The sequence below is a fragment of the Poromitra crassiceps genome (assembly GCF_964638095.1).
Source record: "Poromitra crassiceps genome assembly, chromosome: 4".
Lineage (NCBI taxonomy): Eukaryota > Metazoa > Chordata > Actinopteri > Beryciformes > Melamphaidae > Poromitra > Poromitra crassiceps.
The window spans coordinates 1,357,259-1,380,011 of NC_139626.1; the positions used below are offsets into that span (position 1 = coordinate 1,357,259).

The window sequence follows — 22,753 nt, forward strand, 5'->3', positions numbered from 1 at the left end:
TGGGGCCTACCAGCCTTGTAGAGTGCCTCTTAGAGAGGCTGTGACAGTGGAACGAGCATTCCACCTCCTCCACCCACAGGCAAGGTGATATAGCTCTAATACTGTATATATATATATATATATATATATATACGTATATATTCCTCCCTCTAATCACTTGCGACGACATGTTGTTCCAGTAAGTTACGTTGATGAGGCACGGTATTGTGGGATGATGAGGATGACTCTAAAGTCATGAACAAATGGTTTAACAAATATGTACAGGAGAAGGTTTCAGTATCAGCCGGTTCATAAAGTTCAGTTTTCACGGGTTGTAGTGTAAATGCTGACAGTTGCAAAGTTAGTGCTCTCCATGGCTCATCGCATCCGCAGCCAACACACAGACACTTTTTATTAGGCTAAATGATGATGGCGTCCTCTCTCTCTCTCTCTCTCTCTCTTCGCTCTCTCTCTCTCTCTCTGTCTCTCTCTCTCTCTCTCTCTCTCTTCTCTCTCTCTCTCTCTCTCTCTCTCTCTCTCTCTCTCTCTTCTCTCTCTCTCTCTCTCTCTCTCTCTCTCTCTCTCTCTCATCTCTCTCTCTCTCTCTCTGTCTCTCTCTCTCTCTCTCTCTCCTCTCGTCTCTCTCTCGTCTCTCTCTCTCTCTCTCTCTCTCTCTCTCTCTCTCTCTCTCGCTCTCTCTCTCTCTCTGTCTCTCTCTCTCTCTCTCTCCCCCCCCCCCTCTCTCTCTCTGCCCTTCCACTCTCACTCCTGCATATTCTTCCTATTTTGAACACCCTCCTTTCAGAGCAGGTGTTCTCAATCCCTGGTCTTGTATGTGTGGTCTGTGCTTCACCTCTCCTCTCCTCTCTCTTTCTCTCTCCTCCCATTTCTCCCCACTCCCCCTGCCTCCCCTTGCCTCTGCTTGCCTGTGTTTGCAAGGATAAGGGTGATTAAGGATGGGATGGTTAGCCAGCCTGAGGCCATGCCGGGGGAGAGAGGAGAGCGAGAGAGAGAGACAGGGAGAGAGAGAGAGGGAGACAGGGAGGGAGAGAGGGAGGGAGAGAGAGACAGCGAGAGAGAGAGAGAGAGAGGGAGGGAGAGAGAGAGAGAGAGCGACAGAGAGAGAGAGAGAGCGACAGAGAGAGAGAGAGAGGGAGAGAGGGAGAGAGAGAGAGAGAGGGAGGGAGAGAGACAGCGAGAGAGAGAGAGAGAGGGAGGGAGAGAGAGAGAGGGAGGGAGAGAGACAGCAAGAGAGAGAGAGAGAGGGAGGGGAGAGAGAGAGAGCGACAGAGAGAGAGAGAGAGAGAGACAGAGAGAGAGAGAGAGAGACAGGGAGAGGAGGGAGAGAGAGAGAGAAGAAGATGGAAATGAAGAGAAAATCAGTGAAGAGAAGAGCCAGACAAGTGGAGAAGCAAGAGAGAAGAGAAGTGAAAGTAAACAGAGACATGCATCTGATTTGTCTGAGCAGGGTGCAGGCCAGGGTTGCCAGTTCAGTCCCTGCAGGCTCACAAGTACGCCACAATAGGTATTCATCGTGATGATTGATTATTGATAAAGATTTTTTTTTTATCCCAATCATAAACTCCACAAGTAACTAGCATAACAAATAGGAACCCTGAGCAAAATATGCAGGCATGCAAAGATATTGTTTTATGAAAACACATGAAAGCACAATTTCAAATGTATTTTATTCTTTTTTTTGACTGAGGGCCTATGGAAGTCATTGTAAATTGATACAAATGCATGGTTTGTCTCTCTTTCAAGTTTCTGGCTGCAGTGCAAACACAATGGCATATTCCATTTGTATTGTTCATTGTTTGAAATCCTGTTGTATGCAACTGAACTCCTTTTAAAGCAGCACAAAGCTTTTCAGAATTCATGTGTTGGCAGGCGTGTGCATCATTCATATTTAATTAGTGTGTCATTTCAATGCTTTTCAGCATGACACAAACAGTGTGCCTGCGTGCGTGCCTGCGTGCGTGCCTGCCTGCGTGCCTGCCTGGGTGCCTGCGTGCCTGCATGCGTGCCTGGGTGCCGTGCGTGCCTGTGTGCGTGCCTGCGTGCGTTTTTCTTGCCAGGCGGATTGACCTTTTGAATCCAGCTCTCTGCATAGAGAACCAGGGCATCAGGGAAGGACATAAACACTGTCTTATTCCAGCTATTCATTCTTTACAGTTTCACTGTTTTGCTCATTCACCTAAAGTTGACCCATCATTACTTTGATTAATGATAAAGCAGAATAGTGTCCTTGATTGAGTTCCAAAATAGTGCTGAGCCAGCAGAGTCCCATATGCAGTGTCAGGGCGAGGGCAGAGTCTGTTGTTTTTCAACAGTACTGACCTTACATTGCTCCTTTAGTGACGAGTCATTTCCGTACCGTATGTCTTTAACTCATTGAATGCCAATGACGACAGCTGTCGTCAATTCAAATACTGACGTAGAGTGCCAAAGACGACGATTGTCGTCAATTGCGTTTTTTGACGGTGGGACGTGGATCAATCCCTGATACATCTCTGGTACAACTATTGTAGCTATTGGAGGTCTATAACCTATTTTACAGAACCCTTAGGTGGCGACAGTGCTCTCCACATAACAGAAAGGCAAGGAAAAAACAAAGAAGAAGTCGTTATGGAAACGGAAATCGCATCGCATCCGTATGCATCGATATGCTGAAGCACGTTACTGCAGCTGTGCCTGCAGCAGCCAATCTGCTCCCACAATTGAGCCGCTCCGTGTCGGTTGCGACAGCACATCTGCACATCCACACCGTGGAGTTGTTATTATTCTCAACTGGAAGCATCGTTGCCGGTGACAAACACACGCGGAACGCTGTAAAAAAGCCTGGCTGTTCCGCACCCTTCACTGTGCGCACAGCAAACTCAGCAGAGAGCCACCACAGACAGGAGGAGGAGTGTGCAGTTGAGGCGAGGCGAGGCGGGGCGGGGCGGGGGGGGGGGGGGGGGGCACGCAGAGCAGCACGCAACACCCAGACAGACCCAGGCAGCAGGACAGGATTGACAAACGCAAGCCAGAATATCCGATACCCACCAGCAGCAAATCAAAACCAGCAAGAAGCTGCAACCAGCAGCGCACGCAGGGGCCAGCGCTGCTGGTTGTAGCTAAAAATATTATTCTGCCAAACAAAATTCCCTGGCCTAAACTGTTTTATTGAAGGAAATTATTTTGAGGTGTGACTACATTAGAAAAGATTAGCTTCAGAGTCAGTGATGTGCTTGAAATGATTAATTTCACAAAAGGCCAATTATCTCAGCTTCTAGAAAAAAATTGCTGTTTTTGGATGAATCAAGCTATCTTCTCCGGCTCATAACTAAAGAACGGAAAATGGGATCAATAAACTTTTTTTTGCAGATGATAGAATAGAGTCTCATCGTTCTTTGTGCGTGTTCAGTGTTTACATAGTAATATCACACAATATTCTGTGGGCCTCGAGAAATCACTGAAAACGCTCTGAAACTCTGGCACTGGGAGCGTCCGTTCTCCAAAAGTGGCTGGCACTCAATGAGTTAACAGTACTGACCTTACATTGCTCCTTTAGTGACGAGTCATTTCCGTACCGTATGTCTTTAACAGTACTGACCTTACATTGCTCCTTTAGTGACGAGTCATTTCCGTACCGTATGTCTTTAACAGTACTGACCTTACATTGCTCCTTTAGTGACGAGTCATTTCCGTACCGTATGTCTTTAACAGTACTGACCTTACATTGCTCCTTTAGTGACGAGTCATTTCCGTACCGTATGTCTTTAACAGTACTGACCTTACATTGCTCCTTTAGTGACGAGTCATTTCCGTACCGTATGTCTTTAACAGTACTGACCTTACATTGCTCCTTTAGTGACGAGTCATTTCCGTACCGTATGTCTTTAACAGTACTGACCTTACATTGCTCCTTTAGTGACGAGTCATTTCCGTACCGTATGTCTTTAACAGTACTGACCTTACATTGCTCCTTTAGTGACGAGTCATTTCCGTACCGTATGTCTTTAACAGTACTGACCTTACATTGCTCCTTTAGTGACGAGTCATTTCCGTACCGTATGTCTTTAACAGTACTGACCTTACATTGCTCCTTTAGTGACGAGTCATTTCCGTACCGTATGTCTTTAACAGTACTGACCTTACATTGCTCCTTTAGTGACGAGTCATTTCCGTACCGTATGTCTTTAACAGTACTGACCTTACATTGCTCCTTTAGTGACGAGTCATTTCCGTACCGTATGTCTTTAACAGTACTGACCTTACATTGCTCCTTTAGTGACGAGTCATTTCCGTACCGTATGTCTTTAACAGTACTGACCTTACATTGCTCCTTTAGTGACGAGTCATTTCCGTACCGTATGTCTTTAACAGTACTGACCTTACATTGCTCCTTTAGTGACGAGTCATTTCCGTACCGTATGTCTTTAACAGTACTGACCTTACATTGCTCCTTTAGTGACGAGTCATTTCCGTACCGTATGTCTTTAACAGTACTGACCTTACATTGCTCCTTTAGTGACGAGTCATTTCCGTACCGTATGTCTTTAACAGTACTGACCTTACATTGCTCCTTTAGTGACGAGTCATTTCCGTACCGTATGTCTTTAACAGTACTGACCTTACATTGCTCCTTTAGTGACGAGTCATTTCCGTACCGTATGTCTTTAACAGTACTGACCTTACATTGCTCCTTTAGTGACGAGTCATTTCCGTACCGTATGTCTTTAACAGTACTGACCTTACATTGCTCCTTTAGTGACGAGTCATTTCCGTACCGTATGTCTTTAACAGTACTGACCTTACATTGCTCCTTTAGTGACGAGTCATTTCCGTACCGTATGTCTTTAACAGTACTGACCTTACATTGCTCCTTTAGTGACGAGTCATTTCCGTACCGTATGTCTTTAAGAGTACTGACCTTACATTGCTCCTTTAGTGACGAGTCATTTCCGTACCGTATGTCTTTAACAGTACTGACCTTACATTGCTCCTTTAGTGACGAGTCATTTCCGTACCGTATGTCTTTAACAGTACTGACCTTACATTGCTCCTTTAGTGACGAGTCATTTCCGTACCGTATGTCTTTAACAGTACTGACCTTACATTGCTCCTTTAGTGACGAGTCATTTCCGTACCGTATGTCTTTAACAGTACTGACCTTACATTGCTCCTTTAGTGACGAGTCATTTCCGTACCGTATGTCTTTAACAGTACTGACCTTACATTGCTCCTTTAGTGACGAGTCATTTCCGTACCGTATGTCTTTAACAGTACTGACCTTACATTGCTCCTTTAGTGACGAGTCATTTCCGTACCGTATGTCTTTAACAGTACTGACCTTACATTGCTCCTTTAGTGACGAGTCATTTCCGTACCGTATGTCTTTAACAGTACTGACTAGGGGTGTCACGATACACTCAGTTCACGATACGATACGTATCACGATACTGGGTTCACGATAACGATACGATACGATACGATTTTAACAATATTTTTTTAAACTTGAATAATGACAATATATGACTGGAAAAGTAGTATTTTATTTGAAATGCACAAATACAAAACATGCTGTTGTGGGAAATTGTTATTACAATAACAACTAGAAAAAACATGAGATTGGAGATAAGGCTTATCTTGAAATAGAATGAGTTACACCGTCACTTAGATTTACTTTTAACTAAAAGGTTTCTCAGCAGTATAAATTCTCATTATGCATCTTCAGTTTTTCTTCAAACTCAAACAACAAGACTTTTCTTAATCTATTTTTTATGCATCTTCAGTTTTTCCTGTCAAGTAAACAGTTTTGCCAGAAACTCAATTGAATGGTTTCTCTCCTGTATAACTTCTCATGTGTCTCTTCAGAGACTTGTTCAACTGAACTACTTTCCACACATTGAACTTCAACAAACAAAGACGTTTCTTAGTCTATTTTTTGAAAAAAAAAAAAAAATTTTTTTTTTTTTTTTTTTTTGCGATATGAGATTTCATCTCAACGATACATATCGTGACGTTTTACTATCGCGAAATTTCGTGGGACGATATATTGTGACACCCCTAGTACTGACCTTACATTGCTCCTTTAGTGACGAGTCATTTCCGTACCGTATGTCTTTAACAGTACTGACCTTACATTGCTCCTTTAGTGACGAGTCATTTCCGTACCGTATGTCTTTAACAGTACTGACCTTACATTGCTCCTTTAGTGACGAGTCATTTCCGTACCGTATGTCTTTAACAGTACTGACCTTACATTGCTCCTTTAGTGACGAGTCATTTCCGTACCGTATGTCTTTAACAGTACTGACCTTACATTGCTCCTTTAGTGACGAGTCATTTCCGTACCGTATGTCTTTAACAGTACTGACCTTACATTGCTCCTTTAGTGACGAGTCATTTCCGTACCGTATGTCTTTAACAGTACTGACCTTACATTGCTCCTTTAGTGACGAGTCATTTCCGTACCGTATGTCTTTAACAGTACTGACCTTACATTGCTCCTTTAGTGACGAGTCATTTCCGTACCGTATGTCTTTAACAGTACTGACCTTACATTGCTCCTTTAGTGACGAGTCATTTCCGTACCGTATGTCTTTAACAGTACTGACCTTACATTGCTCCTTTAGTGACGAGTCATTTCCGTACCGTATGTCTTTAACAGTACTGACCTTACATTGCTCCTTTAGTGACGAGTCATTTCCGTACCGTATGTCTTTAACAGTACTGACCTTACATTGCTCCTTTAGTGACGAGTCATTTCCGTACCGGATGTCTTTAACAGTACTGACCTTACATTGCTCCTTTAGTGACGAGTCATTTCCGTACCGTATGTCTTTAACAGTACTGACCTTACATTGCTCCTTTAGTGACGAGTCATTTCCGTACCGTATGTCTTTAACAGTACTGACCTTACATTGCTCCTTTAGTGACGAGTCATTTCCGTACCGTATGTCTTTAACAGTACTGACCTTACATTGCTCCTTTAGTGACGAGTCATTTCCGTACCGTATGTCTTTAACAGTACTGACCTTACATTGCTCCTTTAGTGACGAGTCATTTCCGTACCGTATGTCTTTAACAGTACTGACCTTACATTGCTCCTTTAGTGACGAGTCATTTCCGTACCGTATGTCTTTAACAGTACTGACCTTACATTGCTCCTTTAGTGACGAGTCATTTCCGTACCGTATGTCTTTAACAGTACTGACCTTACATTGCTCCTTTAGTGACGAGTCATTTCCGTACCGTATGTCTTTAACAGTACTGACCTTACATTGCTCCTTTAGTGACGAGTCATTTCCGTACCGTATGTCTTTAACAGTACTGACCTTACATTGCTCCTTTAGTGACGAGTCATTTCCGTACCGTATGTCTTTCATGGAGAGAGAGAAATTATAATCAGAAGACAGATGGTTCTGGTCCTCCGTTTTGATTGGCTGAGATCACTTTGGAGGCCATTGTCAAATACTGTATGCACAAAATGCACACCTTTGACACCCAGTGCTTGTGTCACTCAGCAAACCATGACTGCTACCTGTCCTTGCTGCCCTGAAGTATTTCAACCCTGTACTTGTTTTGTATGTAGCCTATCTTTTTATATTTAGTAATTGTCTTGTTGTGTGAATTGTAAAGTTCTGCAGTTTTTCCCTGGCTTCACTGCAAGCATGAATTAATACAATCAAATCAAATCAAATCAAAAGTTGTTAAGTTACTGTTCAAGAGGACACTGATAATATTGCAGTATTTTACTGGCAGTAAAATTGCGCTTATTATTCATCTAAAAGAAAAGATTTCTTGAATATTTGGTATTCTTTACTATACATATATATATAGCACGCTGTATTACAGGGATACTCAACTTGCTTTGCCCGGGGGCTACTTTCGTGAAATGATAGAAGGCCGGGGGCCAGTTAATAAACAATCAATATACATTTTTTTGTAGCGGATTGTAGGTTTTTGGGGTGTCAGCCGGAGTTTAGTCTGACAATGTTGTGCACACCGGATAGTTAGTTAGGTCAAGTACATACATAAGTGCCTGGGTAACGAGCAGACAGCGGTATTTGACAATTTAGTAGCTAAATTGGTAGCTAAATAGATTATTGAAAGATATTCCATATTCCAGACTGAAATGCTATAACAGAAGTGGAGTATTGGCCAGAATGACATGAACATTTGGACACTTATTCAGCGGGTATCTTGCGTGTTGCGTTCAGGTGCACTGTAAAAAACTGCAATTCCATCGCGGGCAACACATGCGGCCCGCGGGCCGCAAGTTGAGTATTGTCAGCTTGTCAGCAGTGACAAGGTGCTCAGGGCCGTGTTCAAAGGGCTGAATGTCCACCTGGTGGACGCCTGGGACATGGTGCTCACCCACCACCTGCCCCATAACCTCCACCCGCAGCCCTCCATCACCAAGAACATGATAGACATTCTCTTGTCCTACATCTGTCCACAGTAAAATGGCTGAATCATACTGAGAGCTCTGTGTTCATCCGACTTGTCCGTCTGGAGTTGCAAGGTACAGGATGGACAAACCCTGTCTTTATTTGTCACATTATAAACACACCCACATGCTTAGAGGTAAACACACACACATGCTTAGAGGCTAGGGCTGCACGATATATCGTTTACACATCGACATTGCGATGTGCGCATGCGCGATAGTCACATCGCAGGACGTGCGATGTCAAAAGCAAATTAACTCGTCATGTTGCTTGATAAACTCTCACTTTAGGGGTAGCCTACTGAGTGAAATGCAGGCTCTCTCAAAGGAGAGAGACGCCCCGCTACTGTACTCACTCATTTAGTGCATAGCTTCAACACAACAAACATGCACAGAGACCTAAATTGAATTATCTTTTGCTTATGTTGCGTTGCTGACAGACAGTAGCCCGTCTGTAAACGATGTGGTTGCGGAGGCGGACTTGTCCACAGTTTGCAGCGCACTCGCATACAGCAGGCTGGCTGCTGTAACTCAACATGTCCGTGGAGTGGCGATATTTACTCTTGAAACACCAAAAAGCAAGACCGCAACTTATGACACGAAGGCTGATTACTGAGAAGTTGTCCGTGTTATCACTGTGGCTGTCTCTCCCCTTCAAGTCTCTGATGTTGCATCACATGATAGCAGTAACGTTACGGTAGAGTTAATCATACATAGCGACTTATTTACACAAAACATGTCAGTGAAAATAAAAAGAGAAGAGACATATCTGGGCAATTAAATGTATATTTATTACTTTTCACGAATGAATTGTTTGTCACCGGTCGGCTGCATGTGAATCCTCGTCTCTCTGTACTGCCAGCCTTGCGCTCAAAAACCGGAACTCCGCAGATGCGGAGTGTACCACTTGGTCGTTTCTGGAGGGGGTTTCCGGGGGGTCAGACCAAGTGTGTAAAGTGGCAGGGGTGTTTCATTGTTGATTTATTGAAACGTTAGAAGAACGAAAGAAGTTGAAAGCAGTGATTATAATCAATGAAATCTAATGTTTTTCTGCAAATAGCATCATTGGGAGGTAGATCCTGGCACTCAATATTAGGGGTGGGCAATATATCAATTGTATATCAATATTGTGATATGAGACTATATGGTCTTAGATGTTGGATATGGTAATATGGTGATACAGCATACATGTTGTCTTTCCCTGGTTTTAAAGGCTGCATTACACTAAGTGAAGTGTAGGCTAGTGACATTTTAAAGTAGAATGTCATAACTTACTCACTTTTTCATGTATGTAGCCTAAGTCATGGAAATCCATTGGTCAAAATGTGTATGCACCCTGATAGATGACGCTCTGAGGCCTACAGTATAGGCGACAGCCCAGTGGTTGAGAAACATTAAAATACCTAATTTCCCCTCCAAAATCAGATGGACTCCTCTACAAAATCATCCCAATCATTCTAGAAGTATTCTTTTCTTTAAAATAGAGCTATTCTGGTAATCTGGTGAAAATCTGTATTTTTTCATATCGCAATATATATCGCAGGGGCAGGGAATATCGCAATGTCAGTTTTTTCCAATATCGTGCAGCCCTATTAGAGGCTCAGTGAAATTTGAATGTTTCAAGCAGATGCTCACTGACAAAGAGCTAGCTTACAATAAATGTCACAAGGCCACTTTAAACTATCATGATGCAGCTGCTATTAGATATTAAACAACCAGTTTTTATTTGATGCAGATGTTTGCACTCTCTCCTCCTCCCTCCTACTACCCCCCTGAATTCATGAATGAAACTGCTGTGAAATCTACCCCCCTGAATTCATGAATGAAACTGCTGTGAAATCGGGCGGAGGAAAGAAGGCAAGATGTTGGCATAGCTGTTGAAGTGAAGGCCCTGCTATGCCACCAACTTGCCATCTTTCTCTCCTCTTTACCGGCAAACACCCCAGGACAGCTGAATCACTGCCGATCTTTCGGAAAAGACTACAGACACACCTTTTCAGGCTCCATCTGGGCCCTTCTTGATCTAACTTCGTTCTCTTTCTAAAAAAAAAAAAAAAAAAAAAAAAAAACTAACCCAAACTTATACCACTAACCTAAACTTGTACCACTGTTCCTTCAGAAGTTGTAGTTATCATAGACTGTGCTCCATAGTAGATTGCTCTATTGCTGACAAAAATGTGTTATTGTAAGTCGCTTTGGATAAAAGCGTCTGCCAAATGACGTAATGTAATGTAATGTAATGTAATGTGTGTGTGTGTGTGTGTGTGTGTGTGTGTGTGTGTGTGTGTGTGTGTGTGTGTGTGTGTGTGTGTGTGTGTGTGTGTGTGTGTGTGTGTGTTGTGTGTGTTTACACAGATTCTGATTTCATACAAAAGCCTATGTTTCATTTTTGTTTTATAATTAATACAATCCATGATAATGATCTGCTTTGTTGGTTCTCATCGAAAACTGTTGTCTGTCTACTTTTATGGTTATTTTCTTTTCCTTTAATAGCCTACCTCATACATTTGAGCTGAAATGGGTTATGTGTAATTGTCTCATGTAGGCATGTCATCAGTAATGATGTCATCAGTGATGTCACTTGAGCAATTGTGATGTCATCAATGGGGCACTACGGTGGGTGGGTGGTGTCTGTCGGTCTGTCAGTTTTAAAATTGGGTGGCGGTGTGTCATGATTGTGATGTCATCACTTATATCATCAGTGATGTGTGTGTGTGTGTGTGTGTGTGTGTGTGTGTGTGTGTGTGTGTGTGTGTGTGTGTGTGTGTGTGTGTGTGTGTGTGTGTGTTTTATGGCAGTTTGTCATCAGTGATGTCACTGATCAGTGAAATGTTTTTCTTCTGTGGTGTTTTGTGGCAGTTGGCACCCTTTATGTTGCATTAACGCCTCCTTCTGGGTTTATCCTTTGAGCCCCTCCCCCAATTGTGGTGTGTTGCTATGCTATTGGATAGAAGTGACCAGCTGATGTGAGCAGCTGACGAGTCAATTGACACCAATTGAAGTGACAGGTATGTGAGAGCATGCGAGGGAAATGTGCAGGGCAGAGTGGAATGAGTGTAGTGCATTAAATTTAAATTAAAGCAAAAGATTATTGTGTCTCTGTCTGAACTTCCACTGAGCTTCATTTAAACAGACTCGCCAGCAAATAGACTTGTAGCAGAGAGGCATTTTTCCCATTGTGTACACCAGACATGGACAATAGTTGTTAGCCTCTAATCATATCGTCCTAATAGAGACACTGCATGAAATACAGTAGGTAGGTGTAGGTGATGCATCACGGGGGAAATCACTCCGTTCACTCCCATAGACCAGCGTAATTTTCCTTGAATTAAACATAGCTAAAAGCTGTTGTATGGTGGGCTGCACAGACAACAAATGTAAAAAATCGCCAGGTAACGTTTTTTTTGTACTCCTGAGCAAAACAAGGAAGCCATTGAGAATTGGCGAGAAGAAAAATGTGGATCTAGCTGTCAAGAAGTAAGTAGTGTTCATCTTCCGTATATACGATATTTTTGTACAACACGCAACCATGCACGTGACATAGGAGAACGCCAGGATTGGAGGGGGGGTTTCTGTTTTCCCCCGTCTTGGGCGTGGTTTCTGAATGATGACGCGCTCCGCAGTGTCTCTATGGGGTTGTGTGGGCTGTAGCAAAGACGATGGGTATTCAAGCAAGACGGCCCAACTTCAAATCACTTCCTGTCATTTTGTCACGTGGGGTTTTGCCCATGCTTTTCCACGGACACGCCCACTTAGCAGACTTTTTGGCATTTAGGAGACAGACTTGCTGCTACCATTTGTTAGAATTGGCGGAGCCTGCGGTGACCCATCTATAGTCATATAATATCTATGGCTGTCCAGCACTCACACATTCTAAACCTTTGAAAAACATTGATATATGATGAAAGGGGCAGCTCATATTGAAAACACACCGTGCTTTGGAATTCCCAGCTAGGTTGTCTGGTAAATCCCTCTATGTTTGTGTGTGAGCAAGGGAGAGATAAAACGACCCCACTGGGTCACAATGTCATCAAGAGGTCGAGCGGTGTGTTATGAGCACACCGGTGAGTGTTACGCTCTCAGCATTGTGTTCACATCAAAGAGCGAATGTGGCAGTCACCTCGTGCTAATTGCAAAAGCTCCTTACGCAGATAAGCCTTTTAAACGGCCGGACTTGGAAATGAGAGCTTCTTTCCCCAGCAGGCGGCATGCAAAGCAGGTGGAGGAGTCTCTGCTAGCAAGAGGCTAATGCATGGCTAACACGATGCAGCCCTTCAAACAACAGCCAGACCAGACATCGCACAGACACACACTGAGTCACCAGGAGAGGAGAATGATCGAGGCATCGATGTGTGAGATCTGATGCATCTTTCACCTCAGCTTTGTTCATATAAAGCGTGAGAGGGACACTGCAGGTTCTTAAGAGTCTGATTTATCTTCAACTGTGAGTTTGTTTTAGTGTTTGAAATGAGATATCGTCATGTTTGTCCAAAGAAATCTCATCAGATAAAAAGGCTTGAGGTTGACCACTAGCCATTTTTTTTTTTTTCAAAGTTTTTTTATTCGTTTTCTGTATATCATACAAAATACAAAATACAGATTTAAATACACTTGACACTTTTAAACAAAAACCCATCCCACGAGAACCCCTAGCCTATTACACCACATACATCATGTCATACATCACAGTGTATCAATACACAAAGACACACAGAAGGAGAAAAAAAAACCACACAACAACAACAACAAAAACAGATTAATGAAAATAAATATGAGAGAGGGGGGGGGGGGGTAAATCTATACATTTGAAATGCTTGAAGCGTCCATTTTCTCTACCTGGTCCAGGACTGGCTGCCAGATGGTATAAAAGTCGAGAGCACAACCCCTTGTAGCGTATCGGATTGTTTCTAGGGTTAGATGATACATAAGATCTCTGACCCAGTGATTGAAAGTTGGAGGAAACTTGTCTTTCCATTTAAGGAGTACAAGTCTTCTAGCCAGAAGTGTACCAAACGCTATCATCTTTTTACTGCATTGGTTGAGGGAGAGATCATGCGGGACCACACCAAAGATTGCAATTATGGCAAGAGGTTCAATGGATATTTCCAGTATATCAGAATTTTTTTTAAATATGGAATGCCAAAAATCTACTAATTTTGGGCAAAGCCAAAACATATGTGATAAAGTGGCTGGGGTTGTTTGACAGCGATCACAATTAGGATCCATGTTTGGTGTAAATTTGGCCAATCTCGTACAATCTTGAATTGTATGACTTTATGTTTTAAACAAATTGAAGAGGAGAATATTTTTTCTAATATGGACTCCCATACATCCTCAGAAAGATCTGTATCTAATTCTTCGACCACTAGCCATTTTTGAGTTGATCCATTCATACGTCCAAGGCTCATAGAGAACAACTCCTAGAGAACCAAATAAAGTTAAAACATGAGCTTTTCACATGACAGGGCAGTGAGTGGAACCAGCTAAAAAACAATGTCTGAACAGCGCCTTGTGTGATACCATGTTTGGAGATGGAGCCAGAGATGGAGGACATGATGTGTTCTGGGCTGGAATGGACAACACTTATTGAGAGCGTATTTCTCCTGAGTCTCTCATTGTGTGACTTACTATATTGGCCCTCCTGATTTAGATTGGTCATCTTACGTGTTTGCAGCCATATAAGCTTCAAGATTTGTCCAAGCGAACTGCTGGCAGAGAGATGTTTCTCTCTGAGCCGTTCTGCAACAGCAGCCTTGCTTCTCTTCTCTCCATACAGCAGCATCTCTGTTATGTTATGTCTGTTAAAAGGCAGCGCATTTGGTGACAAAAACATGAGAGATGGAACTGCGTTGTGGCAGCAGATTGACTTTTTTGTACGATGTGGGAAAAAATGTGTTAAAAAAAATCTACAAAAATGTTTTATTCCCTCTGTGATCATCGCCCTGAACAAATTCAAATAGGTACTCTACTCTGACCTATTTATTTAACACCGTGTGTTTCTAATGGTGTTTTCAAATGTGTAAACCTGTTAAACGTTTAAATCTGTTACTTTGTGACAGACAATAAAGCTATCTTATCTTTTCGCCTGTTCACAGGCAATCTTTTGTGAACGGCCCCCACCCCCCTTAATCATTAATTTATCCAGACATTCCTCACAACAGCCTATTTATAGAAACCTCCAGCGGTCTGTAGTCATCTTCAAACAGCCAAAGAACAAGGCCAGGGCGTCTGCTCTGCCTCTCCACCTCCAGGGCGTCTGCTCTGCCTCTCCACCTCCAGGGCGTCTGCTCTGCCTCTCCACCTCCAGGGCGTCTGCTCTGCCTCTCCACCTCCAGGGCGTCTGCTCTGCCTCTCCACCTCCAGGGCGTCTGCTCTGCCTCTCCACCTGTCTGTCAGGGGGGAGAGGCAGAAAGGCTCTGCCTCTCCACCTGTCTGTCAGGGGGGAGAGGCAGTCTGCTCTGCCTCTCCACCTGTCTGTCAGGGGGGAGAGGCAGTCTGCTCTGCCTCTCCACCTGTCTGTCAGGGGGGAGAGGCAGAAAGGCTCTGCCTCTCCACCTGTCTGTCAGGGGGGAGAGGCAGTCTGCTCTGCCTCTCCACCTGTCTGTCAGGGGGGAGAGGCAGTCTGCTCTGCCTCTCCACCTGTCTGTCAGACTGTATTGTTGGGCTCTCAGCATGGGAGGGGGGTACTTTAACTGTGCTAAGCTAGTTGCTGTGAGCAGTTCAGAGAGTGACAGGTCTCTGGCATCGCCAGCCAATTAGCCGCTTCAAAACCGGATGGAGAGACAGGGGAGTGCAGCGGAGATTTATACCGGATGGAGAGACAGGGGAGTGCAGCGGAGATTTATAGCGGTTTGTATTCATTTGGTCCTATTTGGTTTTCAAGAGAGGATGTTATGGGATATATTACACACAGAGTCTCCCTATTTTTAACCCTTTCTCCCGCTGTGCTCCCGATTGGTAATTTCTCATGTTAATCTCCCGATTTCATAGTGATACAACTCAACAAATACAGATACAAATCAGACAGATCAGTTTCTGGTATCATTATGTAACACAAAACCACACATAACAACAATAATCCTATGATAAGAATGTGAAGTGTCTGTGCGCACGTGTGTGTGTGTGTGTGTGTGTGTGTGTGTGTGTGTGTGTGTGTGTGTGTGTGTGTGTGTGTGTGTGTGTGTGTGTGTGTGTGTGTGTGTGTGTGTGTGTGTGTGTGTGTGTGTGTGTGTGTGTGAGCACAGGTGAGCTGAGTTGTAATCAGCCACTGAAGAGGACTATGAAAACCCTCTGAGGAGACCCTCACACAGGGATGGGTAATGACTATCATATTGTGCATTTCTTTGGAAGTGCTTTAGCCAAAACCAAATAGCCACTGGATCAACTAGATAACTGCTGATAAGGTTGATTCATCTATAATTGATTTGATTCTACTGGCTGTGCGTGGGGAATTCTCTTCATATATAATTGATCCATGGTCACTTATTATCAGGTCAGCTGACTATACAGCTTTTAATAGGAATTAAATTGAGGAAAATGGCTCGATTGAATAGTGAGTGAGAAATTTTCATCAGTGTTTATATGACTATATTAAACTTTGGAATTAAGCAGATCTTTTTTATTATTATTATTTGGGCATTTTTGCCTTTATTCAGATAGGACAGTTGTAGGCAGACAGGAAAGGTGTGGAGAGAGAGGGGATGACATGCAGCAAAGGACCGCGGCTCGGGTCGGATTCGACCCTCTGTCGTACGCGTGCTACCAGGGGAGCCGCCGGGACGCACGGAATTAAGCTTATCTTAAACTAGTTAGTCTTGTTGAACCCAACTTAGGCCTACAGATGAGACTTTTGTTTAATCATTGAATGGGCCACCAGTCAAGTGAAAAAAGGGGCCATTAAAGAGAGCATGGACTCGGCTCCCGGTAGAAAAACATTGACCAGAGGCTAACGTCGCTAATGGGTCAACAGAGAGGGCTCTTTTCATCACTCACACTAATTGGCGTCTGTGAATCTGTGGCTTAAGGAGGGAAAAAGAGGAACCTACTCAACATTATTGATTGGATTTTCTGCGAAGGAGTGCAGATGGAGCGCGCAGCGAGCTCTCAAAGGTGCAACGGACAACGTGAATGCTACGTCTGCACAAAGAAACCTCCACAAAGCCAGTGAGATCCAAACTAGAGTAGCATCTTGGTGTGCTAGGTTCATGCCTTTCAAAATGTCTCTACCGTACACCTCAAAAACAGGCACATCTTTTTAAATTATTATTATTATTATTATTATTATTATTATTATTATTATTATTATTATTATTATTACCTTTATTATTATTATTATTATTATTATTATTCATTTATTTACCATGGGACAATGCAAAAGACTTGATGCCAAAGATTAAGCAAAAGTAGATGCAGAAACACATCAGTTCTACAGAAGACTAAAGAAACACAGACACAGACACAACATAGATCCACACCTTTATTCCAAGACAAGTACTAAAGAAAAGCAGGTCAGGTGCAACTGCTTTTGGAGTTGGAGACGTAATAAAGAGCCAGATTCTTAAAACAATGTTTACAGCCCAGGCAGGAACACGAGCAGTTAATGATCTCTGTGTGTAAATAGAGGATAATATCTATTCGATCTCAGGGATATATTATTCCCTTGTTGTCATTCCGCAGGCCATTCATTTTGATGGAGTTATTATTTCCATATATGGGAGCTCGTTGTCCCAAACTCTCCCTAATCTTTTGTCATTAGCAGTTTGCCTTTATTGCGGCCCAGAGCCCTGGATGGCAGGCTTTCTGGTAATGGCAGCAGGCAGAAACGGAAAGATAAAGAACCCCAGTGTTTGCTGTGCACCGCTGCATCAAATGTGACGGTTCATGCCGCTCAATAAAACAAATCAAATGTGAATTCTAAGGGGTATTGACCTGCCAGCATTCGCTAGGGATGGATGGCACATTTGTGATCTAGGGAAGGGTGGGGAAAAAAGCGAAAGATGGAAGATCAGAAGCCAACCTGGCAGGGCAAGGTCGGTCAGAGAGGGTAGAGCCGAGTCTCACCCCTCGCCGACCGCTGCTGTCCAAACGCTCCGCACCCCTCGGAGATCAACACGTTTCTACTCGTAAAGTTTATATTGACAGAACAGAATTCCAAAAAACACTTCTTCTTTTTTCCGATACCTGCAGCTTAGGCAGTCCCTTCAAAACCATACCGATTGGAAAACTATCCAAACTCCAAACACTATAGTCTAGAAAATACCTGAAGTAAAAACATTGAGAGCTACTGGAATTTACTCCCTATATCTTAATCTTATATTGCTAGAGGAATATAATACATTTGACTTAAAAACTAAGTGGGAGAGTGAAATCCAAGAGGTTGTAAACATAAAGTAAGCAACTCAAACTATTACTAGATACTTCAGGACCCCATCACTTACTGCCAAATCATGTAGTAGATAGCAATAAATATAGTAATAACAGATAGTAATGCCTGTTGGAAACTGTGTGTATATGGTGAATCATCACCATATACAGTACTCTGGTAATGCCCAAAACTTAATTTATTGGGGGACAGTATTTTTAGAGACGTTAATTCCCTCTTTGATGTTATAATCCCACACAATTTTAAAACAGCTATTCTTTGAGTGGTACCAGAGGGTCTTATTTGGCAGAAACAAGATATATTGTACATGTTACAAATACTGCTTGTAACAGCAGCTAAAGTTATCACATGAAAATGGCTCCAATCGGATCCCTAACACATGATCAATGGAGATCCAAACTGAAAGAAGTACAAGAAATGGAAAGGCTAAGGTTACAACCTGACGTTTTTATCCCTTGATGGATTTTGGTAGATGAACTGATCCTTTCTAACCTATGAAAATATATGGATTCATAATAATTTCATGTAAAACCCCTCCTAAATATATTATCAACCATAAGGTACCGCCTGTACCCCCTGTTATTTCATGTATCCAGACCAGAAGGATGTTTTTTCTTATTATTATTTTTCTATGTACTATATCTATATCTATAAACTGTAATGGTTGTTGTTGGTGTTGTTGTTTTGTCTTTGTTTTTCTTGTTTTTGTTTCTGTCATAATTCAAAAAATAAAAAAAAGAACAGAAAATGAGAACACGTCTCTCAGATGCTCAAGTTGTACTTCATGGTTACTGAAATAATGAGGGCTTGTTTGATTAGTGCTGTGTGTTCTAGCTCCCTTGAGTGGGTATGCTTGTGTTTTGACATATTCCACTCTTCCTGTACAGTAGTAATCCCATCCTCATTGGCCATTTCAACCCTCCTGGAACCTTTTGTGAGTTGACATCAGTCTTCCGTGCAAACTGTCAGCTCAGCATTTTCTCCACTTCTTTTGTTGTTGTTGCAGCTGCAGCGGCTGAAGCGCTCCCTGTCCTTCAAGTCCGTCATGCGCAGTAAGAGCGTGGACAACTTCTTCCAGCGCAGCAATGGCGAATCCCGCCTCCCCATGGCCCTCATCACCACGCCGCCATCCCCTCCCTCTCCACCCCCCTTCTCTGAGTCGCCCCTGGCCTACGAGCGCTCTCCGTCCCTTTCCCCCTCTCCCAGTCCCAACCCCTCACTGTCGTCGCACTCGCCCTCCATCAGTCCCTCGTTGTCCCTGACTTCCAAAATCCAGCCAGCCCAGCTGCAGCCGGTCAAGACCCACTGTTTCCAGGAGCACGTCTTCCGCAAGCCTACCTGCTGCCAGCGCTGCAAGCACATGGTCCAAGGTGGGTCACATGGTTCAGTCTAATGCTCGCTCAAGGCAGGAATGGGCCTTTTTCACAGTGGCTAAACACAAGCAAAACATTAAGGGTTTCCAACTTCCAATCATGCTACCATGAACCTACCTGACTGTGGCTACTTTCTCCCAGTGTGATGCTTTGTCATTAGTTTTGCTCTAATTGTTGGGTTGTTGTTTGGTTGCAAACCCCTGTTATTTGATGACACACCTACTGTATGTTTGGCCTACCAGGATGTCTGTGTGATGATGGACAATGTTTGTGTCCGTGCAGCGAACTCCAAGCAGGGTCTGCGTTGTAAAGCCTGTAAGTTGGGCGCTCACCTATGGTGCTCGTCGGAGCTCTCCCAGCAGCCCTGTAACGGCAAGGTAAGACCACTGACTCACTACCACACACCGAACTCTCACTACACACTACTACACACCTTTAACATGAACTCTCACTACACACTACCACACACCTTTATGAAGCTGCCAGTAACAGCCAACTGCCCAAATAAAGGAAATGGAAAGTTTCTGTCTGGACGGATATGACAGGAGATATTCACTCATTTGATGTTTTGTTAATTATGGTATGAAACTTTGCCTCAAATGGTGCTCTAAATATTCCCATCTAAGTTATTGTATTTTCATGTACATGCCTGAGACAGTCTTGGCATAGAATCACCATACTGTAAAGTTCATTTTCTGTGCCTTGTGTATGGATCAGTGGGCAAGGCACAAGGTTTTCCCACGAGGACCAGGAAGTAACCCTGCCCAGCAAGCACGGACGGACCCGGACAAATCGAGAGCCCAATCGGGGCCAGCTCAAGTCATATCATGACGAGTCAGATCTGGCCCAGATTATCACTGTATCACTATCCAACTAATTTCACTCACCACTGAAATATCCATGAGGATAACTAAATGGTTGCAATCAATCACGTATTTCTCAGCCTGGGCTATTTATTTATCCAAAATCCAAGTGATCAGCACTTGCATGTGGACAATCTGCGCTGATTAACAAACTGTTTATTCTTCGTGGAGGTGGGAGATGAATTGCGGGGAATCCTGCAATTGTCTGCAATGTGTTCCGGGGTTCTTCTTACACAGATTGTGATGTCCGATCCAAGACTTGACGGCAATGTTTTAACAAGTTTCTGCCATAATCCTACATAGGCTATATTCGTGTCTCGTATAGCCTAACAGGAGCACTGGGTAAACAAACGTTATAGGGTGACACTTGTACATTTTGAGGGAATTCCTCAATGATTCTTCGAGATTAAGGTTTGAATTAAATTAGCTTTCGTTTTTATTAAAACTGTCCCGACTCCATGGATGTATACATAGATGTATACCGGTATAAAAAGAACAAGGGGTCCATGTTTTGAAACGGTAGGCTATATTACTCCAAGTACAGCAGATAACTTCAGCGAACAGGTAGCGTTGTGGTAGAATAGCCGTCCCGTAAGTTGTAGATCCCGGGGTGGTATTATATTTTTTGAAAATGTAGCATAAATTGTTAATCTGGACATAATTATAGCTTTATGTATAAAGTTGCTGAATATACACTGTGTACATAGCAGAATAACTGAACATGCCCATTCATGGTAATGGTCATATTTCGACGTCAGCTTGACGTTCCCGCGTAGACGTCTAAATCATCCCCAAATCACCCTGTGATCTGGCCTAGTCCTGAACGTCACTGGAACATGTCATCACAACGTTATCATGACGTCATTTTGCTTGCTGGGTGAAAGCTGTAATTCCTCAAATGGCCACTTGAGGCACGGCTCAAAAGTCCTGTCATTCCCGTTCACCCTCATGTTAATGCTCCACTTTGTAACAGTGATGAAGCATCTTTACAGCCTGGGCCTTAACACAGTTTTGGTCTATATAGCTAATTTCACCTTTTCATAAGAACTGTAGGGGGGTAATTCTTTATATAACTCGCCCGTTTGGAGTAAAATAGATGATAGAAAAGGGGATGATTGACACGTCGCCTGTCCAGTGATCGCGCAGCTTGCCGATCACGGACCAATAGCAGGCGGAGCTGCGGCTGTGGGAAACTCCCATCTCACGTGAGGTGTGCAATGACTCAACCCATTCCCTCCCACTCTGCTGACGAAAAATCAAGATGGCGGCGGCCACCACTTCAACCCAAAACGACAGCCCAAAATCAATGGGATAGCTCTGTCCATATGTTTTTAGGTCAGTGGTATGGACCCTTGAAGACACACATTTAGGATAAAATACTTCATCACAGGAATAGGGTGATTACTCAATAGCTTCATATGAATTGCCATATGGCCTCTTGAGGATTGACAGGACATAAACTATGCCAGGAAGAATGCACCTAAATGCGTTCATGTACAGTAGTTTGCTTTGCTCAGTTGCCAAACATTTCCCATTTTCTGCTGTTATCTCCAGGTAGCCCAGCTGACCTGGCCAGATGTCAAGGCTATCAGCAACACCAGGATCTTTAGGCTTACTTTGGCATTGTTAACAGTATCTTATATTGTGTTATGATGAATAATGAATTGAGTGGAAAAGCACACTCTCTCTGGAGGCCAGGGGATTACACGCAACGTATTGTCTCAGCAGAACAAAACGCCGTCTGCATGCTGTAATTGTCTCTCCCACTTGGCTGGCATTTCCAGTGAGCCTGGTAATATGCTTAGCCTTAAAGAGCTTTTATTCAAAAGTGCAGAGATATAACAAAAAGGGAAAGTGGATTGACCGGCGCTTTGCAAATACACACCGAGTGTGAGTGTGTAAGCGAGCGATAAAGGGTTAGGGTGTGATAACATCATCTTCCGTCTAGGAAATGCTATAGGAGGAAGAAAAGCCGAGAAGGCTGATAAAGTTTCAGCGGCCGAGTCCCAACGTTGTATTCACTCACCCTTTGTGTCCTTCCTCCCTCGTGTGCTTCTCCCTCTCCTCGCTTGTCTGGATGCTACATTTCCTTCCTGCCCTCTCCAGTCCGTTGGAAAATCAATATCTCCATGTACCAGCTGGTGTGGCTAATTCAGTGTGAAATTTGGTGTGTTTGAGGCGCACATGGTCCCCGGAGGATATGACACGGCAGGCTGTAGCCAAGCCCACGGTCCCCGGAGGATATGACACGGCACTGCAGGCTGTAGCCAAGCCTTCGGCGGTGTCCTTCCCGAGCGTTGCACACTCATCAAAGCAAGGATTAGGCATTTTTCAGAAGCTGGAGGGAGTTCGAAGCTCGTCCTCAAACATCCAGACCGCTTTTACGATTGAGTCTCTCTCTACCAAAGTGAAATGATAGTGTCATTTTAAGCTTTTTGTATGCAAATAGACCTATTATGGAATTGTGGTTGGATTGCATTCAATGAGCTGTGATTGTTCAGTTGGGAATTTTAATTATGATGGCATACTGATCATAACATGGGTTTATTGATATTGATCATAGGCGGTTGAAATATTGTTGAATGGATTGAATGAAACAATTGTAAGAATGCATGAAAGTAGATGAAGATGCCAGTCCGGTTTCAAATGGTTGAATGTTCCTGCCATTTCCATGTGAAAGGCAAGTGATCCCATGATCAGAATCAAAGCTGCAACT

General features: G+C 43.3%; 1 protein-coding gene across 1 annotated transcript in view; it reads left to right on the forward strand.

Annotated features, from left to right (window-relative positions):
- LOC310774963 (SH3 and cysteine-rich domain-containing protein 2-like) overlaps positions 1–22,753 on the forward strand; it is a gene marked incomplete at both ends in the record, with an annotated part of 41,565 nt that overhangs the window by 1,622 nt on the left and 17,190 nt on the right. The window contains 2 exons of the mRNA XM_083635052.1: positions 18,808–19,171; positions 19,457–19,551. Coding sequence (XP_083491178.1) covers positions 18,808–19,171; positions 19,457–19,551 — 459 coding nt within the window. The remainder of the gene's footprint in view (positions 1–18,807; positions 19,172–19,456; positions 19,552–22,753) is intronic.